This window comes from Orcinus orca, chromosome 11 (assembly GCF_937001465.1).
Source record: "Orcinus orca chromosome 11, mOrcOrc1.1, whole genome shotgun sequence".
NCBI classification, from domain to species: Eukaryota; Metazoa; Chordata; class Mammalia; order Artiodactyla; family Delphinidae; genus Orcinus; species Orcinus orca.
In genome coordinates this window covers 28,294,962-28,318,602 of record NC_064569.1, presented here as the reverse complement: position 1 = coordinate 28,318,602, position 23,641 = coordinate 28,294,962, and the positions used below count along the sequence as shown (strand labels likewise).

Here is a 23,641-nt window from a genome sequence, read left to right as displayed (position 1 = left end):
CTTGGGCATAGAATATTTTCTTGAAAAATACTTGCAGAATTGCTCTGAAGTTTAAATGGAATTGCAATTTTCCTGTTAGAGAAAGACAAGTCTGAGATGTCATTTTAAGAGATTAACTGGCTGTTCAGTATGGGTCTTGGAATGCCAGTTGAGTATAAAAACTATAATGGTCAAGAAAACTGTAATATTCATCTTGGCCACTAAGCACAGTTCTGTGCTAATAACTATATGAGAAGCCATCTTAAAATTGGAAGGTAGCTTGTTGAGCATAAAATCAGAGTAAGCAGCGTTGTCGGATGAGCTAATTGACTATTGTCATCAAGGGAAGGTAACTTGATGCATTTGTCTGTTTTAAGAGATTAATATCAATGACGATTGAATTATAAAGGGTGAAGTCAGGGAACCTTTTCTCCTGGATGGTCCTGGAAAGGTGTTACTAACTTCTTCCTTATCTACTCCTATTGCAGGCTTCATGCAAAATATGCCTCTTCCATTAACCTAGTACTTCTTCATACAGGTTAGAGTTTAATTGATTGCGCTTTAGCTTTAGTTATGATATTTCAATCATACTCTTAAGTCCAGACATTTTAATTGGAATTTGAGATGAGTGGTTACTAGAGCAAATCATGCAATTCACAGATTAAATTTTTGATTAGGTTATTTCTTCAGGTAAGTTTTCTGACTAATGCACTGTACTTCTCCATAATTTCTTTTCAGGAATTTGCTCTCTTCCTTGTTTAGCTTCATCAAGGTTTATAGAATAGAAAGACCTGTTCAGGATTTTTATAATGTTCAAGTTCAACATTCCATTATAAAATTGTAGGCATAATGTTAAAGGCATCCTAACTCGAGCAAAAGACAACCTCATGGAGGGAAGAGTAACCTTCCTATATAAAAGCTGGTGAGGGGTGGTGTGTGTGTGTTTTTTTAAAGTGCTTTATATAGAAAACAAAAAAATTTTTCTGTGACTAAGTACAGTTATGTTTGGCCTCCTATCCTAGTTCTCTTTGTTCATAGCATAGGCGGCATCTCTCTTCACATTAGTCTATAAACAAGAATTTATTTTATGTCATACTCTAGTGGCTCAATGAGTAGGTATAATGGGAGGCCTTCTACATTTCCAACAGTCAGGAAAACAAGTTGTTTCTCCCTGACTTCTCCAGACAATGTAGCATTTTGTAAAGAACAGGGAAATCAGATTCAAAAGGTTGACTTCATTGGAATATTCTGTACTGGGCTGTGTGGTCTTATTCATTTACTCAGTTTCTCTGACCCTCAGCTTCTTTTCTTTTTTTTTATACAATAGTCTTCACAATAATACCTCTCTTTTAACTTAATGTGAAAGTGCTTTGTTTCTAATGGGATATTAGGGAGGAAAAAATCTTGCATTCCTGTCATCAGTCCTAACTTTATGATGCATTTTGATAATCACTGGTCTTTTGCAGTGATTCTTATCATGTAAGAATATTTGCCTTTTACAAACTTGTAAAATCATATAACTTTGAGTATAGTAGTCTTTGGGGAATTAAATCTAGTCAGAGATAGTTTATTCTATTTTATTCATATGATCAAATTATAGCTGAAATTTATTGTCAAACAGCAATGGGAAAGCTAAACTGCAAAGTTCAGGGACTAAGTTATGAAGAGTTTATGGAGTTTTTTCCCCCTCATATTATAAAGGGTCTAAGGTTTTTTGTTTGTTTGTTTGTTTTTGACCTTACCTACTGTATGTTATGGATCATAATTGCTAGAAGAAATAATGTGGCAAGTAAAGTCTATGATTAAGAATATTTATCTTTATTGTTGATAGAAATCCATTATTTTGTATTTATGGTTAAAGATTGTAAGGTTTTTATTTTTTTTAAGATAAATAAGGCACCGAAATCACATTATTTGCTTTTAAATGTGTATAACATAGTTTTTGAGTCCCAAGCACACTGCAATATTTGCACTGTCATCTCTCCTCGACTTTAGTGAACTCTGAAAGAAAGAGCTGAATTACATTTTTTAGGACACTTAATGAGCAAAACTAGACACATAGGAAAGGCTGGAGAATTTCCATGTGAGCGGAGAGCTACCTTTATAAATATATAACATAGTATATTCTCAAATGGAAATGTTTGAAATTTACTGTTTGCCAGTCATTGCTGGAGTCATAGTGTCTGCTTAGGGGACAGAAGGATTATTTTAATATGATTTCTGACTAGTGGTCTTTGACTTAATTCGAAATATAAACATGTCTGATAGTTTCTTTCTGGGAATATTTGAAGGTGTAATCCCATTTTTTTTTTTTTTTTTTTTGTCTGTGCTGTTCTGTTGACTGTGTTTTTATTTTCTCAGTGTATAGTGATTCCATAGAAGGAGTAACTTTTAAGAACCTGAAATATGAAAGGCTATCAGGTTGATATGAAAAAAAGCCTTTCAAATAACAAGCACGGTACAGATAAATTCACATGAGTGGTAGTCCTGGTGAAAGAATACAACAGGGTAAACATGAGATTTTTATTATAAGTATTAAACATAAAAATGTAATTTAACTATTATAAATTATTACCAATTAATGGAGGATGAATATGAAGCACAAATGTAACTTTTGGAACTTTCAAGTCATCATTCATGTATATATATATTTATATAAATATTTTGGTATTATATTCATCTAACATTTTCTCTTTTATTCAACAGAAATCTTCTTGACAGAGACACATTTTCTAAATCTGATCCAAGTAAGTATCTATTACTTGCTTTTTTTTTTTTTTTCCGGTACACGGGCCTCTCACAGCTGCGGCCTCTCCCATTGTGGAGCACAGGCTCCAGACGCGCAGGCTCAGCGGCCATGGCTCACGGGCCCAGCCGCTCCACGGCATGTGGGATCTTCCCGGACCGGGGCACGAACCCGTGTCCCCTGCATCGGCAGGCGGACTCTCAACCACTGCGCCACCAGGGAAGCCCTATTACTTGCTTTTTGAAATAGTCTACTTATTTTACTTGATTTTTCAAAAACTTGTTTGAAAATCATAGTTCTTATTTAAATATTTGTTTTGAAGCCTAGAAAGCAAGATGGAGTATAGTCTTAGGCCCTGCATTCTCATCTACCTGGGCAGTACTCTGGCTAAAGAGAGGGAATTGCTTAGCATTTTGAGAATAAGATGACAATGCAGATGACTGCAATGTAGGACAGTTCACTTTGAAATTAAACCTCATTGTATAGCCATATGGTAGAAATTATCTTTGAAAGACAACTGTAATGGGCCATAATTTTATGATCAAGTCAGAGTAATCATTTTCCTTTTTTTGTGAATAAATGCAGTATGTAAAGGCATGTACAACCAAGTGAATTATATAATATCTTGAATGAGCTGAAGTTTTTGATTCCTAATTATATATATTGAAAATTGGAGATAAATTGTAAAATGAGACAGTTTAAATTAGAAAACAACAGAAATAATGTATAAATCAAGTAATGAGTCCAAATCTTGTAATATTTAGAAGCTGATATCCAGCAGCTCTCCATCTCTACAAATGTGTGAACCTGTGTGGTTTAACTACAGGAGAGAGGTTTTGTCAGTTGACAGAAGAATTCTTGAGGTAGTCACTGGAGAAAAGGCATTAAACTTTGTGGGTATTAAAAATTCCTGGGGCCCATTGACAAGTGGGTGGGATATTTTTATAAATTAATCTTTACCCCAAACTCTTAATCTCCCTTTTTTGCAACTTCCTTTTGTGGTTCATAGGATTTCTTACTTGTTTACAAACATTGAGGATAGGAGTTGCAAATATTAAATGTGGCATATGATTTGCTCCAGATATCCTTCCTATGATGGTTTTGAGCATTATAAGTATCCTAGGAAGAGCTTGACTTATGACTGGTAACATACTGAAATATTTCAAACTGTTTAACCTTAGTTAAAAGATTTTTTTATCTATATCTGTAGCATAATGCAATTGAAGACATTAGCAAATAATTGTTATTTTTTTTTTGTGCCTAGCTCTATACATGCTAAGTTCTAAAGACCTGATATTGTTTCTTGCTTTTTTATAAAAAATTTTCATCATGTGATGATTTATTAGCAATTTTCATGCCAGAGTAAGGCTAGGAACTAATTTTAATATAGCTTTTGTACAGCTGAAAAATAAATTGGATACATTTATATCTGATATTTATAAAAAACGTTTAGATATATTTATTTTTTCATCTTTTGTAGTTTGTGTCTTGTATGTACAAGGAGTTGGAAATAAAGAATGGAGAGAGGTAAGAATTTGAATTAAAAAAATTGTGCTGGAAGATATGGTATAAGTTATAATGTGATCAAGATGATACTTTCCTGTTTTTAGTTATTTTAGTAATTTTCTTATAGATTTATTTATTTTTATTTATTTATTTTTGGCTGCATTGTGTCTTTGTTTCTGCTCTCAGGCTTTCTCTAGTTGGGGCGAGCAGGGACTACTCTTTGTTGTGGTGCGTGGGCTTCTCATTGTGGTGGCTTCTCTTGTTGTGGAGCACCGCCTCTAGGCATGCGGGCTTCTGTAGTTGTGGCACACAGGCTCAGTAGTTGTGGCTTGCAGGCTCTAGATCTCAGGCTCAGTATTGTGGCACATGGGCTTAGTTGCTTCACGGTTTGTGGGATCTTCCCGGACAAGGGCTCAAACCCATGTCCCCTGCATTGGCAGGCAGATTCTCAACCTCTGCACCACCAGGGAAGTCCTTCAACCCAAAGATTGAATTCCTTTTTTATTTTATTTCATTTTAATTTGATGAAAGCAATCTTTGTGTTTTGTTCTTAATAATCCTTAATGTTTAGCTCATTTATGATCTTTCTGTGGAATAATCTACCCTTGAATTTGTATTCTCCTCAGTCTTACATAAATTTAATGTGATCCAATTCTTACATAATTGAAGTTTGTGGGTTTAGTCTCACTTTTTGAGGTCAACTGCTGATTTTATAAAATATTGCTTTAAAGTGTTTTAAAAGTGATATCAATTATCACCTGCTTTTTGACAGTTAATAACTTGTTATTTGAAAATAAAGTAGAAACTCAGTTTCCTAATACAAATACTTTGTGTAATGGAGTAAGAGCAAGGAGGCAGAATTACTTTTTTCATGGTTAATAATTTTATTTATTTATTTTTATTGCAGTATAGTTGATGTGTAATATGTTTCAGGTGTACAATATACTGATTCACAAATTTTAAGGGTTGTACTCCATTTATAGTTATTATAAAGTATTGGCTATATCCCCTGTGTTGTATAGTATATCTTTCTAGCTTGTTTTATACATAATAGTTTTTACCTCTTAGTCCCCTCCGCCTGTATTACCCCTCCCCACTTTCCTCTCCCCATTGGGAACCACTAGTTTTGTTCTTTATATCTGTGAGTCTGTTTCCTTTTTGTTATACTCACTAGTTTGTTGTATTTTTTAGATTCCATGTATAAATAATATCATCCAGTATTTGTCGTTCTCTGTCTTATTTCACTTAGCATAATACCCTCCAAGTCCATTCATGTTGTTGCAAATGTAAAATTTCATTCTTTTTTATGGGTAATATGCCATTTTGTATATATGTGTGTGTGTGTATATATATATATTTATATCTCACATCTTCCAGTCCAAGAACATGGTATACCTTTCCATCTGTTTATGTCATCTTCAGTTTTTTTCATCAGCATCTTACAGTTTTTGGGATACAGGTCTTTTTCCTCCTCAGGTAGGTTTATTCCTAGTTATTTTATTCTTATTGATGCAATGATAAATGGGATTATCTTCCTGGTATTTCATAGATAGTATACAGAAATGCAACAGATTTCTGTATATTTGTATCCTGCAAAGTTACCAAATTCATTGATGAGCTCTACTAGTTTTATGGTGGCTGCTTTAGGTTTTTCTGTGGATAATATCATTTCAACTGCAAACAGTGACAGTTTTACTTCTTCCTTACCAATTTGGATTTCTTTTATTTTTTCTTGTGTAATTGCTATGTCTAGGACTTCCAATACAATGTTGAATAAAACTGGTGAGAGTGGGCAGCCTTGTCTTAGAGGAAATTCTTATAGATTTATACTGTTGAGTATGATATTAGCTGTGGGATTTTCATATATGGGATTTTCATATATTTTCATATATGCCCTTTATTATGTTGAGGTATGTTTCCTTTATGCTCACATTCTAGAGATTATAATAAATGGATGTTGAATTTTGGGGACTGTTAAAGGAACTGAGATAAATATCCATAATGTATAGAACCAGGCATCTTGGCCAACGAAAATCCTTAATGATGAGGCTTTCTTATTGCCTAAGCAATGAGATGTAAGTTTCTTATTTAATATACAGTGTTTTTCATAATAATAATGACTCTTGTTCTAAGCCCTTTAGAATACTGACTAATTTAGTTTGCACAGCAACCTTAAGAGGTAGATGCCATTTGCATCCTTATTTTACACATGAAGAAATTAAAGAACAGAAAGCTTAAGTGACTTGACCAAAGTTAGCCAGTTGTAAATAATAGAATGGGGATTTCAACCCAGGCCATTTGGCTCTATAGTTCCTAATTTGCAGAATCCTTATCTGACTCCAACCTTCACATTCTGGTTTTATTAATAGAAAGAAATTCTATAAATTGATCTTTGGGTCTTTATTCATATCTTCTTCAGCTTGACTTTGGATGAAAAACAAGTAAGAGAAGAAGCCTACTATTTAGGTAAAATGGCATAATATTAAAATAAATCAGAAAACAGAATATTTTACTTATTTATTTTTTTCTCTTCAAAGGGGTAGAATGTATAAGAGGGAATAATATGCAAAATTGGTATAAAAACAAAGTAGAAATTGAGAATATGATGATAAATAGGACCCAGAATCATATAGAGGGGGTAGGGAAAAGATGGACGAAGATGGGGAGATACCAGTTAAGAGACAATTTCAATAGACAGCATTTCAAAAAAATTAAAAGTGTTAAGAACTAGAGAATAGTCTGGAAGAATAGAAAAGGAAGTGTCAGATGCAGAGACAGCATTTTGTAGGTAAAATCCATTGTATATAGCATCTAATTGAACTAGCTGGATAAAGGAAAGGGGTGAAAAAAATGAAATACACTGTATATATTACTAAATCCCCACCAAATCATTTGAGAAAGTCAGTTTCTTTACATTGAGAGCCAGTATGGTATACAGTGGTTAAGGGAGTACACTTGACCTCTTAGTGACTGTTTCCTCATCTGAAATGTGGGGAATTATGCTAATGATTCTAGCTCACACAGTAGTTATGAGGATTAAACTAACCACTGGACCATGACTGGCACATAGTAAACACTATATGATTAAGGCTACCTTGGTTCTCTAAGAGATCAAAATACATTTTTAAGAATAACAAAACTAGTAAGTGGCAGGTAAGTAAATTCCTGCATTATAATATTCTGTAAAATTCATTGTACAAGCCCAACAGTTGATGGGAAAATGACCTGTGGGATTTGCTTGGCCTCAAACCTAATATGATGGTATGGTGTTGCATAACTGCTAAAAAGCTAATGCAATCTGAGGATGCATTGATGGATGTGCAATGCTTACATTAAGGAAGATCATGCTGTTATGTTGAGCTATATTAAATTGTCATTTTTGTAGCTCAGAGTGGTTGAGTGTTGGCAATTTTATGTGATTCAATTAAATACTCTTGTATTTTGCTCTCGTAGGAGCAAATCTGGAATGTTTGTTTTCAGTTCTCCATTTGAGATCATTGAAATGGCATATATGAGGAGGGCTACCATCTTGAAGAAAGGGATAGACACTATGTCATATTAACGGAGGAATGTTTAACCTGAAAAATGCAGACACTCTGAGTAGTTATAATAATTGTCTTCAGATTCTTAAAAGTATTTTGATTTAGACATGGGGGTACAGTTACTTGAAGTTGAAACAAGAAAGGAGGAAAGAAAAAATTTGGCTCAAAGGATGAAGAGACAAAGGCATATATTTTGTTCACTGTGGGTGAGACCTTTGTAACATTTAGAGTATTCCATGGTAGAATGGGTTTCCTAGAACAGTATCCTGGAGCTAGAACTATAGTGGATGTCCTGTCCTGTATTCAAACAGGGGTTGGACTAATTCATCAGGAAAAAAACTGGACTTAATTAGTTCTAATTACTTGCAACTCTGATTTTATGATGCTATAGAAGTCATAAAGAGTTTTGCACTCATATTATTAATTCTTCCCATTATCTTTTAAGTACTGAGCATATTTTACAAAATAATAACAAGAACCACTCTAATAATTATCCTCAGTGTATTTGGAATTAGACAAGTAAAACAATATTTTAGATAATTTAGTAAAAATTTAACATATATTCATCCATTTATCAATTTGACCTGTATTTATTGGGTGCCTATCATGTAGCTGCAGTGGTGGAAAAAATTTTAAATAGACAGTATTTTTACCTCAAGGAGCATAAAATATAGTTGAAGAGTTTTACCAGCAACTTCAGTGTGACTATACAATCCATTTACTGATTTAGGTATCAATACTGTGTCAGTAACATAGTGGTCATGTTTGTATTTGAATTTAGATGTGTTCTGGAAAAGTATGTATTCACTAGCCACATGATTTTATGTTCTGGGATGAATTACTTTTATACAGTAAGGAGAAATTAAAAAAAGAAAAAAAAAAATGGGCTTCCCTGGTGGCTCAGTGGTTGAGGGTCCACCTGCCGATGCGGGGGACACCGGTTCGTGCCCCGGTCTGGGAGGATCCCACATGCCGCGGAGCGGCTGGTCCCGTGGGCCATGGCCGCTGGGCTTGCGCGTCCGAAGCCTGTGCTCTGCGGCGGGAGAGGCCACAGCAGAGGGAGGCCCGCGTACTGCAAAAAAATAAATAAAAAAATTTTTAAAAAGCTTAAAATATGTGGAAACAAATGCTCCAAATAAAGTGATAAAAAATTATTTAAAACTGTAGTGGTAATCTGCAGTTTAAAAATTATATCTGACACTATTACAATTACCTGCATACAAAACATTCTATCTAATGATTGTGAATTGTCAAAGTAATTTACCTTTTAAAACTAAAACAATATTTCAGTGCATAATAATTTGGAGCTAGAAATGATAAAGTGCCATGAATTATGAAAATATGAAAACCTCTTAGTGATGAATGGAAATAGCAAAGTCATGTCCCTAAGGATGCACACATACTTGGCTTTGAGAGGTTCTGAAAATGTTGCAATTAATTTCTTTGAGTTAAATTTTAGTTATCCATAGGTCATCTATTTTGTGAATTACTTTTAAACATTTAAAATTACAGAGTTGGTTCCTGATTCCATATGTTAGTTATATAATGAAATGAAGCAAGCTGAAGTTGTTTATAACCCACAGTGAGTGTACTTTGGAGGCAAATATACTGCCAAATGCTGATTTCCATAGTTTGACATTGTCTCTGTTCTGCACTGTTCCATTGATATTGAGCTGTTTTAATATTTATTCATGTCCATGCTGAATAATATATGTATAATACGTAAACACACACATATTCAGAAAGGATAAGAAAATTTTTCATAGCTCAGCTTAAATGTTACTTTACCTGTTGACCTTTTCTAACCCTCACAACTAGAATTTCCTCCTTTCATCTTTTTGAAATCCCATAACTTAAATATCTTTCTTATGGTCCTTGTCACCTTCTACTTTATATCATTCAACAAACATTAAAGACTTTTTTGTGAACCTATTTTCTTCTGTGTCTTCACTTCTTAATTCAGTGCTCCTTAAAGGTCAAGCTCCTCCCTACAGCATTTAGGATAGGGCTTTTGTGCTTAGAAGATGCTCAGTTAATATTTGTTAACAGGAGGAATTTGAGGATACCCTCAAATATGGGCACACACTTAATGATTGTGGTTTCAGAATTTATGAGTTGCAAGCCTCCTTGTAGATAATTCGGTACAAAGGTCACATTTTTCATATGAGAACATTCACGTGGCATGCGAAGTACTTATGAGAGCTCAGTGCTTATTCTGCTGCTTTTTATCGTAACTTTTACTACATATTTAGGAAATTGAATTATAGCATTCATTGAAAAACATGTTTTTACCTCTTAAAGCTTAGGGTGTACTCATTTCATTCTTTTTTGTTCTGTGGAAATAATAGAGTGAAGCATCTATAAAGTTATTGATATAGGAAAGAGGAAACTCCCCATGGCCTTTAGGCAGTCACTGTTGCTAAACCACTGAGGGTCCAACTTGGTTATTGACACTATCTGCACTATTGGGTTCATGCTGCAGAGCAGCTGCACGTTTTTGTTTGGTTTAGTTTTATTTTCTATTTTATAAAAGAGACTTTAATTACAATATACTGCTGAGAATTCAGTCTGTAGAGATTATATTCCTCTAGTAGACATTTGAAGGATTCTTACTATATGTATCCGCTGTGATTGAGGGGATGATAACAGAAGAGAATTGAGGAGAAGTTGTGTGGCATGTGGTTGAAAGAACTTTGTTAAACCAATATTTTCTACAGAAAGTATAGTCATTCTTAAGGCGTTACTGCTTTAGCAAAAATTTGTTGTGTGTCCCTCAGGAAAATACCATATTACACTCATTTGGATTCCTAACATCAGCCATACCAGTTTTGGAAACAACTGTAGATTGGCTTTGAAATTTTTCTGTTTGGAAAAGGACATAAAATAGTTTTACAGATATTTCTGGTCATAGAGAATTAGACGTTTAGGCTTAATGTAATTGCCTCTGTTTATAAGGCTAAATTGAAGTCTTAGCTCTATCGATATTTTATGTCCAACTGAACAAGAATTATACTTTCTTTTTTTTAAAATTTCACTATCATGTTATCTGTTTTTTTAATAAATTTATTTATATTTTATTTATTTATTTTTGGCTGTGTTGGTCTTCATTGCTGTCCGCAGGCTTTCTATAGTTGCTGCGAGCGGGGGCTGTGCTTTGTTGCAGTACACGGACTTCTCATTGCGGTGGCTTCTCTTGTTGTTGAGCACAGGCTCTAGGCACACGGGCTTCAGTAGTTGTGACACGTGGTCTCAGTAGTTGTGGCTCGCGGGCTCTAGAGCACAGGCTCAGTAGTTGTGGCGCACGGGCTTAGTTGCTCCGCGGCATGTGGAATCTTCCTGGACCAGGAAGATTGAACCCGTGTCCCCTGCATTGGCAGGTGGATTCTTAACCACTGTGCCACTAGGGAAGTCCAAGAATTATACTTCAACAGAACTTTTCTGATTGTTAGCTGAAAAACAAATCCAGAATAATTTTCTTCTCGAACTATTTTTTCCTGTTTGGCTTTTATTTATTTTTAATTTTTCCAGCTTTACTGAAAGGTAGTTGATATAGAACATTGTGTAAGTTTAAGGTGTACAACATACTGATTTGATATATGTATATAGATATTCTTTCTTTGTGTGATGAGAACTTTTAAAATGTGCAGTATAGTATTGTTAATTATAGTCACTATGCTGTACGTTACATCCCCAGAACTTACTTATCTTTATATTATAACAGGAGGTTTTTACCCTTTGACCAACTTCACACATTTCTCCCACCCCCCACCCTTGGCAACCATCCATCTGTTCTGTTTCTATGACTGGCTTTCTTAGATTCCACACATAAGTGAGATCATACAGTATTTGTCTTCCTTTGTCATATTTCACTAGCCTAATGCCCTCAAGATTTATCTGTGTTATTGCAAATGGCATAATTTCCTACTTTTTAAAGGCTGTGTTCCTGTTCTAATTTTAGTATACCTTTTTATTGAAATAAAACATACCCAGATGAAGGGTACACATCATACAGCACAGTGAATTTGTTAGATGCAAATACATCCATGTGACCACCCCATATCTACAAATAGAATATTGCTAGCATCCAGGAATTCTGTTTGTGCACTTTCTTCCTCCCAGATTAAACTGCATCCTGACTTCTAGCACTATAAAATAATTTTGCCTATTTTTAAGCCTCATATAAGTAAAATCATATATTATATATGTATTTGTCTAGCTTGTTTCACTCAGAATTATGTGTGTGGAATCTATCCATGCATGTGGCAATAGTTTGTTCATATTTGTTGCTGTATGGTTTTCTATTTTATGAATATACCCCAATTTATTTATCCATTCTACTCTGGGTAGATTTTTGGATTGTTCGCAGTTGCTGAATATTATGATTAACTGCTTAGAACATTCCAGTACATGTCTTTTAGATCTTATATTTGTAAATTATTATTGTCTGCACATGTAGGAGTAAAATTTCTGAGCCACAGGGTATGCATATTTTCATATTCAGTAAATACTGATGAACTGTTTTCTAGAATTTTCCACGTGGCAGTACATCTTTGCCAGTGCTTTGTATTGTTAATTAAAAAAAAACATATTTCCATTCTGCTTAGTATAAAGATATCTTGTTTGGACTTTAACTTCATGATGATTAATATGGCTGAGCACCCTTTGATAGGCCTAATGGCCATTTGGCTATCCTCCTATGAAGTGCACATTCAGGTGTTTTGCCTATTTTCTTACTGATTTTTAGGAGTTATTTATGCCTTCAGGATAGGAATTTTTGTTGCTTATATGTCTTGCAAATATCTTCTCTCCTGTTGTAGCATGGCTTTTAACTCTTTGAACCATATATTTTGTTGAACAGAAGTTCGTAATTTTAATTTAGGTTGTAATATCAATTTATTCCTTTCTGATCTGTGCTTTTATTCTGTTTAAGGAATGTTTCTGTTTGAAGGCCACGACGATGTTATATTCTAGAAGTTTTATTGTTTTAACTTTCATATTTAGACGTACAATTCCTCTGGGATTAATTTTTGTGTATGATTTGAGGTAAAATTTACTTTGATTCCATATGGTATCGAATTGACCCAGGAGCATTTGTTGAAGAGATTTTCTTTTTTTATTGTAAATCATATGACCTTTGACATAAATGAAATGATTAAATATGTGAAGACTTAATGATTAAATCCTTGTTGAGGATTCTATTATACTATGCTATCTTAATAACTAGTTGTATGTACTTTGTAGTTGTTTTCTTTTACTTCAAGGTTTTCTAGGTCAGGGGTCAGCAGTCTTTTTCTGTAAAGGACAAGATACAAATAGGGGCCAGGGGTAAATATTTTAGACTAGGTGGTCCCTATGTTCTCTGGGGCTATTGTAGCATAAAAGCAGCCATAGACAATACATGAATGGTTAATTAGGGCTATGTCCCAATGAATCTTAATTTACAAAACAAGTGGCAGGCCAGATTTGGCTTATGGACTGTTCTAGGATATTTGTAGCTTTTTACATCACCACAAAATTTTAGAATTTGTCAGTTTATACACATACACTTGCATACATGTATGTGTGCGTGCGCGTGCGCGCGCGCGCACACACACACACACACACACACACACTGTGAGATTTGAGTTTGGTTTGAATCTGTAGATTAATTTCTGAGAATTGAAGTATGTAAAATCCATGAATATGGATACAATCCATGAATACGGATACTCCTCTATTTATTTAAATTTTCTTTAGTTTCTCTGAATAATATTTTATAGTTTTTGTGTAAGGGTCTTATACATCTTTAATTGTATTTGTCCCTAGTGATTAGATATTTTTTTGATGCCAATATAACTTGTCGTGTCTCATTTTTATTTATTATTGTAGTATATAAAATGTCATTTTATTTTTTGGATAATTGAATTGACTTTGCTTAACTTACTAATAATAGTTTGGATTTTTAAAAATTTTCTTCATACACTATGGTAATCTGCACATAATGTTTTATTTTTCCCTTTCTAATCATGATGTTTATTGTACTGACAACTTCCTCTGCACAGTGTTGAATAAAAGTGGTGATAGGAGACATCCTTGTCTTGTTCCTGATATTAAGACTAAAGTTTTCATATATTTGCATCTATGAGGTGTTTATATGATTTTTCTTTATTTTTGTAAATGTGGTAAATTACTTGATTTTCAGTATTAAAACAAATATATTTCTGGAATGATCCAACTGATTCATGATATATTATCTTTTAAATATATTGCTTACAGTGTTTTCCTAATATTTATTAGATTTTTGCATTATGTTATTTATGAGTGATATTGATCTATAAATTTCCTTCCTTAGCATAAATTTGTTGGTTTTTGTTCTTAAAGTTAAATAGGACTCATTAAATGTGTTTGAAAATATTTCCTCTTTTACTGTTCTCTGAAAGAATATGTGAAAGATTAACGTTATGTCTGAGTTAAATGTTCGGAAAAATTTCCTGCTAAAGAATTCTGAGCCTGATTATTTCTCTGTGGGAAGTTTGAATTTCAAATTCACTTTTTTTCTTTTATTAATTTATTTATTTTTGGCTGTGTTGGGTCTTCGTTTCTGTGCGAGGGCTTTCTCAAGTTGCGGCAAGCAGGGGCCACTCTTCATCGAGGTGCACAGGCCTCTCAGTATTGTGACCTCTGTTGTTGCGGAGCACAGGCTCCAAATGCGCAGGCTCAGTAGTTGTGGCTCACAGGCCTAGTTGCTCCATGGCATGTGGGATCTTTCCAGACCAGGGCTCGAACCCATGTCCCCTGCATTGGCAGGCAGATTCTCAACCACTGCACCACCAGGGAAGCCCCACTTTCTTTCTTAACTATCTGTCTACTCACGATTTCGGTTTCCTGTCCTGACAATTTTGCATGTTGTGTTTTTCCAGGAATTTGTTGATTTCGCCCAAATTCTCAAATTTATTGGCATAAAGTTGCTCATAATATACTGTTAAGATATATATTTCTCTAAGATCTATAATGATACCCCGCTTTTTACTTTCAGATGTTGATAATTTGTATTTTTCTCTCTATTTTTTTCCTTTATCCATCTCAGCAGAGGTTTATCTGCACATAGTGTTTTATTTTTTCCTCTCTAATCATGATATTTATTGCACTGACAATTTTATTAGTCCTTTCTAAGAAGCCACTTTTGCCTTTGTTGGCTATCTCTAGTTTTTTAAGAATTTCATTGATTAGTGCAATTATCTTTATTTTTTCCTACTTTTTTTGGTTTTAATTTGCTGTTCTGTTTCTAAGTTCTTGAGATAGATAACTTAATATTTATTTTCAATCATTTTTCTTTTCTACATATGCATTTTAGGCTATAAATTTCTCTTTAAAGGAGCTTTAAGTATATCCAACAAGTATTGTTATGTTATACTTTTATTTACATTCAGATTCAAAGAGTTAAAAAAAATTTTTTTTAATTGATCTCAAATTTACTGAAAAGTTGTGAATATAGTGTAAAGATTTTTTTTTCCTTTGAGCTATTTGAGAATAAGTTGCCAACATGATGCCCCAGGAGCTTGAATACTCTATTGCATAAAGCACATTCTCCTAGAAAGCCATAATATAATAATCAGAATCAGGAAATTAGCACTGACATATTTTTACCATTTAATCTTAAGACCCCTTTCAATTTCACTTAATTGTCCCAATAATATCTTTTAGCAAATGGATCCCATTCAGAATTACCTATTCCGTGTACCTGTCTTTTCCTTTACTGTTTTTTTGTTGTTGTTGTTGTTGTCTCTTTGATCTTAGTTTCTCAGTCTTTTCTTAACTTGATGTCCTTGACAATTTTTGTGGATGGAATGCCAGCTACTTTGCAGAATTTGTCGTATTTTGACTTTGAGTGATTTTTTTTTCTTCATGATGCATCTTTGGGTGGAATATCACAGAAGTGGTATGGTGCTCTTCTTATGCCTGGCATAAGATTTTGATTTGTCCCATTTCTGGTTAGGTTAATTTTGATCACTTGATAAAAGTGGTGTCTGCTAGCCTTCTCTATCAAACAGTTACTTTTTCCATTTTGTAGTTAATATTACTTTTGGGACGGGAAGCTGGGAGTTATGATGGGAAGGTATTTGATGAGTATTTGGGAAGATACTTTGAGAGTATATAAATATCTCTTTCCTCATTAAACGTTTTTTAATTAATTTAATTATTTTGTGAGTGTGGACTTATAGTTTCCTCTGTTTTTCAATGGATTTTCATATTATACTATCATTTATTTTGGTGCTCAAATTGTCCCAGATTTGTCCAATGGGAGCACCTTGAGGCTGGCTTCTGTGTCTGTTAAAAGTTGCCCCTATCATTCTTTTAGCATGTCCTTATTTCCTAGGACAAGATGTTCAGGGTGTTTATTCTTTTCTGGAAATGTTTCTTGTCTTAAATTCTACTTTGCTTAGAAAGTGAATAGTTAGACTAGTTTACATTTGTTTAATTTTTATATGGTTTCTCTTATCTCATGGATTTGCTTTTGACTTTCCTGTGTATTTATATTTGAAGTGTATCTCTTATAAGCAGCAGATAGTTGGGCTTAAAAATAAACTTACATTCTCTTTGTCATTTATATGGAGTGTTTAGATCATTTACAATTAACTTAATTATCAATATGTTTGGGTAAAACTTACCATTTCTTTTTATTTTATTCACATATTTTAAATTCTTTATCTTTCCTTTCTTTCCTTCCTGGATTTGGATATTTATCTATCATCTATCTTTCTTTCTTCCTATCTATCTATCTATCATCTATCTATATCACTGTATATTTTCCCCAATATTAGCTTGTTAGTTTTACTTTCTTTTATCATTATTTTAATAGTTACCCTAAAGATTTCAACATACAGTCTGGATATTTTAGAATCTGTTATAAACTAGTTTTGTAACTTCTCCGAAAATGCTTGGTCTTTAAAACATTTAACTCAAGAGGGACTTTCAAGATGGTGGAGGAGTAAGACGTGGATATCACCTTCCTCCCCACAAATACATCAAAAATGCATCTACATGTGGAGCAACTCCTACAGAACACCTACTGAACGCTGGTAGAAGACCTCAGACTTCCCAAAAGGCAAGAAAATCCCCATCTACCTGCGTAGGGAAAAAGAAAAAACAGAGACAAAAGAATAGGGACAAGACCTGCACCTCTGGAGGGAGCTGTGAAGGAGGAAAAGTTTCCACACACTAGGAAGCCCCTTCACTGATGGAGACAGGGGTTGGGTTGTTGCGGGGGGAAGCTTTGGAGCCACAGAGGAGAGCACAGCAACAGGGTGCAGAGGGCAAAGCACAGAGATTCCTGCACAGAGGATCAGTGCTGACCAGCACTCACCAGCCTGAGAGGCTTGTCTGCTCACCTGTTAGGGTGGGTGGGGCCTGGGAGCTGAGGCTTTGGCTTCTGAAGTCAGATCCCAGGAAGAGGACTGGGGTTGACTGCATGAACATAGCCTGAAGGGGGCTAGTGTGCCACAGCTAGCCAGGAGGGAGTCCAGGAAAAAATTCTGGACCTGCCTAAGAGGCAAGAGACCATTGTTTCAGGGTACATGAGGAGAGGAGATTCCTTCCCCATCTGCCCACAGAAGGCAGAGCACTCCCTACATGAGCTCCAGAGACAGGCATGAGCCACAGCTAACAGCTCAGACTGCAAAGATGGGCATGAAATGCTAGTGTTGCTGCTGCAGCCACCAAGAATCCTGTGTGCAAGCACAGGTCACTATCCATACTCCCCAGGGAGCCTGTGCAGCATGCCACTGCCAGGGTCCTGTGGCACAGGGACAACTTACCCAGGAGAACACATGGCGTGCCTCAGGCTGTTGCAACATCATGCCAGCCTCTGCCTCTGCAGGCTCACCAGGCATTCCAATTATAACTACTGTACCTCTCCCACCCCCAGCCTGAATGAGAAAGAGCCACCTAATCAGCCGCTCCTTTAACCCCATCCTGTCTAGGTGGGAACAGATGCCTGAGGGTGACCTACATGCAGAGGTGGGGCCAAAACCAAAGTTGAACCCCAGGAGCTGTGAGAAAGAAGACAAAAGGAAATTTCTCCATGCAGCCTCAGGAGCAGCAGATTAAATTCCCACAATCAACTTGATAAACCATGCATCTGTGGAATACCGGAATAGACAACGAATTATCCCAAAATTGAGGCGGTGGACTTTGGGAGCAACTGAAGACTTGGGGTTTGCTTTCTGCATCTGATTTGTTTCTGGTTTTTATGTTTACCTTAGTATAGTTTTTAGCACTTGTTATCATTGGTGGATTTGTTAATTGGTTTGGTTGCTGTCTTCTTTTTTTAATTATTTTTTTTTTCATTTTAATAACATTTTTATGATTAAAAAATTTTTTTCTCCTTTCTTTTTTTTCTCACTTTCTTCACAGCCATGTGGCTGACACGGTCTTGGTGCTCTGGCCTGTTCTCAGGTCTGACTCTCTGAGGTGGGAGAGCTCAGTTCAGGACACTGGACCACCTGAGACCTCCCAGCCCCAAGTAATATCAATTGGCGAGATCTCTCTCAGTGATCTCCGTCTCAATGCTAAGACCCAGCGCCACCCAAAGGCCAGCAAACTATAGTGCTGGACGACCCATGCCAAGCAACTAGCAAGACAGGAACACAAACCCACCCATTAGCAGATAGGCTGCCTAAAATCATACTAACTTCACAGACACCCCAAAACACACCACCAGATGTGGCCGTACCCACCAGAAAGACAAGATCCAGCCCCACCCAGCAGAACATAGGCACCAGTCCCCTCCACCAGGAAGCCTACACAACCCACTGAACCAACCTTAGCCACTGGCGAAAGACACCAAAAACAATGGGAACTACGAACCTGCAGCCTATGTAAAGGAGACCCCAAACACAGTAAGTTAAACAAAATGAGAAGACAGAAAAATATGCAGCAGATGAAAGAGCAAGGTAAAAACCCACCAGACCAAACAAATGAAGAGGAAATAGGCAGGCTACCTGAAAAAGAATTCAGAGTAATGATAGTAAAGATGATCCCAAATCTTGAAACTAGAATGGAGAAAATACAAGAAAGGTGTAAAAAGGATATAGAACTAAAGAGCAAACAAACAATGCTGAACAACACAATAAATGAAATGAAAAATTCTCTAGAAGGAATCAATAGCAGAATAACTGAGGCAGAAGAAATAGTGGAAATAACTACTGCAGAACAGAATAAAGAAAAAAGAATGAAAAGAATTGAGGATGGTCTCAGAGACCTCTGGGACAGCATTACACACACCAACATTCGAATTATAGGCATCCCAGAAGAAGAAGAGAAAGAGAAAGGGTCTGAGAAAATATTTGAAGAGATTTTAGTAGAAAACTTCCCTAATATGGGAAAATAAATTGTCAATCAAGTCCAGGAAGTGCAGAGAGTCCCCTACAGAATAAATCTAAGGAGAAACACGCCAAGATACATATTAATCAAACTATCAAAAGTTAAAGAAAAAATTTAAAAGCAGCAAGGGAAAACAACAAATAATATACAAGGGAATCCCCATAAGGTTGGCAGCTGATCTTTCAGCAGAAATTCTTCAAGCCAGAAGAGAGTGGCAGGACTTATTTAAAGTGATGAAAGTGTAAAACATACAACCAAGATTACCCAGCAAGGATCTCATTCACATCTGACGGAGAAATTAAAACTTTTACAGACAAGCAAAAGTTAAGCGAATTCAGCACTACCAAACCAGCTTTACAACAAATGCTAAAGGAACTTCCCTAGGCAAGAAACACAAGAGAAGGAAAAGACCTACAAAAACAAACCCAAAACAATTAAGAAAATGGTAATAGTAACATATGTCTCAATAATTACCTTAAATGTAAATGGATTAAATGCTCCAACCAAAAGACATAGACTGGCTGAGTGGATACAAAAACAAGACCCATATATATGCTGTCTACAAGAGACCCACTTCAGATCTAGGGACACATACAGACTAAAAGTGAGGGGATGAAAACAGATATTCCATGCAAATGGAAATCAAAAGAAAGCTGGAGTAGCAATTCTCATATCAGAAAAAATAGACTTTAAAATAAAGACTATTACAAGAGACAAAGACAGACACTGCATAATGATCAAGGGATCAATCCAAGAAGAAGATATAACAATTGTTAATTTTTATGCATCCAACATAGGAGCACCTTAATACATAAAGCAAATGCTAACAGCCATAAAAGGGGAAATCGACAGTGACACAAAAATAGTAGAGGATGTTCACAACCCACTTTCACCAATGGACAGATCATCCAAAATGAAAATAAGGAAACACAAGCTTTAAATGATACATTAAACAAGATGATCTTAATTGATATTTATAGGACATTCCATCCCAAAACAACAAAATACACTTTCTTTTCAAGTACTCATGGAACATTCTCCAGGATAGATTATATCTTGGGTCACAAATCAAGCCTTGGTAAATCTGAGAAAATTGAAACTGTATCAAGTATCCTTTCTGACCACAGTGCTCTGAGATAGATATCAAATACAGGAAAAAACCTGTAAAAAATACAAACTCATGGAGGCTAAAACATATGCTACCTAATAACTAAGAGATCACTGAAGAAATCAAAGAGGAAATAAAAAAAAATACCTAGAAACAAATGACAATGAAAACACGACTACCCAAAAGCTATGGGATGCAGCAAAAACAGATCTAAGAGGGAAGTTCATAGCAGTACAATCCTATCTCAAGAAACAGAAACATCTCAAATAAACAACCTAACCCTACACCTAAAGCAATGAGAGAAAGAACAAAAACACCAAAGTTAGCAGAAGGAAAGAAATCATAAAGATCAGATCAGAAATAAATGAAAAAGAAGTAAAGGACAAATAGCAAAGATCATTAAAAATAAAAGCTGGTTCTTTGAGAAGATAAAAAAATTGATAAACCATTAGCCAGACTCATCAAGAGAAAAAGGGAGATGACTCAAATCAACAGAATTAGAAATGAAAAAGGAGAAGTAACAACTGACACTGTAGAAATACAAAGGATCTTGAGAGATTACTACAAGCAACTATATGCCAATGAAATGGACAACCTGGAAGAAATGGAAAAATTCTTAGAAAAGCACAACCTTCCGTGACTGAACCAGGAAGGAATAGAAAATATAAACAGACCAATCACAAGCACTGAAATTGAGACTGTGATGAAAAATCTTCCAACAAACGAAAATACATGAACAGATGGCTTCCTAGGCGACTTCTATCCAACATTTAGAGAAGTGCTAAGACCTTTCCTTCTCAAACTCTCAAAATACAGCAGAGGGAAGAACACTCCCAAACTCATTCTATGCTGCCACCATCAACCTGATACCAAACCAGATAAAGATGGCACAAAGAAAGAAAATTACAGGGCTTCCCTGGTGGCGCAGTGGTTGAGAATCCGCCTGCTAATGCAAAGGACACGGGTTCGAGCCCTGGTCTGGGAAGATCCCACATGCCGTGGAGCAACTAGGCCCGTGAGCCACAACTACTGAGCCTGCGCGTCTGGAGCCTGTGGTCTGCAACAAGAGAGGCCACGACAGTAAGAGGCCTGCGCATGGCGATGAAGAATGGCCCGCGCTCTCCGCAACTGGAGAAAGCCCTCACACAGAAACGAAGACCCAACACAGCCAAAAATAAATAAATAAATAAATTTATTAAAAAAAAAAAAAAAAAAAAAGAAAGAAAATTACAGGCCAATATAATTGATGAACATAGATGCAAAAATCCTCAACAAAATATTAGCAAACAGAATCCAACAGCACATTAAAAGGATCATACACCATGATCAAGTGCGGTTTATTCCAGGAATGCAAGGATTCTTCAATATACGCAAAACAATCAATGTGATACACCATATTAACAAATAGAAGGATAAAAAGCATATGATAATCACAATGATGCAGAAAAAGCTTTTGACAAAATTCAGCACCCATTTATGATAAAATCTCTCCAGAAAGTAGCCATAGAGGGAACCTGTGTCAAAATAATAAAGGCCATTTGTGACTAACCCACAGCCAACATCATTACCAATGATGAAAAACTGAAACCATTCCTCCTCTAAAATCCAGAACAAGACGAGGTTTCCCACTCTCTCTGCTGTTATTCAACATAGTTTGGAAGTTTTAGCCACTGCTAGGAATCAGAAAAGAATAAGAAATAAAAGGAATCCAAATTGGAAAAGAAGAAGTAAAACTGTCACTGTTGGCAGATGACATGATACTATACAGAGAGCATTCTAAAGATGCTCCCAGAAAACTACTAGATCCAATCAGTGGATTTGATAAGGTAGCAAGATACAAAGTTAATATACAGAAATCTCTTGCAGTCCTATACACTAATGATGAAAAATCTGAAAGAGAAATTAAGGAAATAATCCCATTTACCATCACAACAAAAGAGGATAAAATACTTAGGAATAAACCTAGCTAAGGTGACCAAAGACCTGTATGCAGAAAACTATAAGACACTGATGAAAGATATTAAAGATGATACAAACAGATGGAGAGATATATCATGTTCTTGGACTGGAAGAATCAACATTGTGAAAATGACTATACTACCCAAAGCAATCTACAGATTCAGGGCAATCCCTATCATACTACCAATGGCATTTTTAAAAGACTTAGAACAAAAAAAAAATCACTATTTGTATGGAAACATGAAAGACCCAGAAAAGCCAAAGCAGTCTTGAGAAGGAAAATAAGAGATGGAGGAATCAGGCTCTCTGACCTCAAACTATACCTCAAAGCTACAATAACCAAGACAGTATGGTATGGGGACAAAAATAGAAATATGGATGAATGGAACAGGATAGATATCCCAGTGATAAACCCATGCCATGCACATATGGTTACCTTATCTTTGATAAACGAGGCAAGAATATACAGTGGGGAAGAGAAAGCCTCTTCAATAAGTGGTGCTGGGAAAACTGGACAGCTACATGTAAAAGAATGAAATTAGAACACTCCCTAACACCATATACAACAGTAAACTCAAAATGGGTTAAAGATCTAAATGTAAGACCAGACACCATAAAACACTTAGAGGAAAACATAGACAGAACACTCTATGACATAAATCACAGCAAGACCCTTTTTGACCCACCTCCTAGAGAAATGGAAATAAAAAGAAAAATAAACAAATGGGACCTAATGAAACTTAAAACTTTTGCATAACAAAGGAAACCATAAAGGAGATGAGAAGACAATCCTCCAAATGGGAGACAATATTTGCAAATGAAACAATGGGCAAAGGATTAATCTCCAAAATACACAATAGCTCATGCAGCTCAATATCAAAAAAACAAACAACTCAATCCAAAAATGGGCAGAAGACCTAAACAGACATTTTGCCAAAGAAGATATACAGATTGCCAAGAAACACGTGAAAGGATGCTCAACATCACTAATCATTAGAGAAATGCAAATCAAAACTACAATGAGATATCACCTCAGACTGGTCAGAATGGCCATCATCAAAAAATCTAGAAACAATAAATGCTGGAGAGGGTGTGGAGAAAAGGGGACCCTCTTGCACTGTTGGTGGGAATGTAAATCGATACATCCACTATGGAGAACAGTATGGAGGTTCCTTAAAAAACTAAAAATAGAGCTACTGTATGACCCAGCGATCCCACTATTGGGCATATACCCTGAGAAAACTGTAATTCTAAGAGTCATGTATCAAAATGTTCACTGTAGCACCATGTACAATAGCCAGGACATGGAAGTAACCTAAGTGTCCACTGACAGATGAATGGATAAAGAAGATGTGGCACATATTTACAATGGAATATTACTCAGCCATAAAAAGAAATGAAATTGAGTTATTTGTAGAGAGGTGGATGGACCTAGAGCCT

At 35.5% G+C, this 23,641-nt stretch overlaps 1 protein-coding gene across 3 annotated transcripts in view; it reads left to right on the top strand.

The window, feature by feature from the left end:
* Positions 1 to 23,641, top strand: part of CPNE8 (copine 8) — a 327,878-nt gene that overhangs the window by 47,317 nt on the left and 256,920 nt on the right. For all 3 annotated transcript variants that reach the window (XM_033415074.2, XM_004284907.3, XM_033415075.2), the window contains exons 2-3: positions 2,686 to 2,726; positions 4,206 to 4,252. In XM_033415074.2, coding sequence (XP_033270965.2) covers positions 2,686 to 2,726; positions 4,206 to 4,252 — 88 coding nt within the window. The remainder of the gene's footprint in view (positions 1 to 2,685; positions 2,727 to 4,205; positions 4,253 to 23,641) is intronic.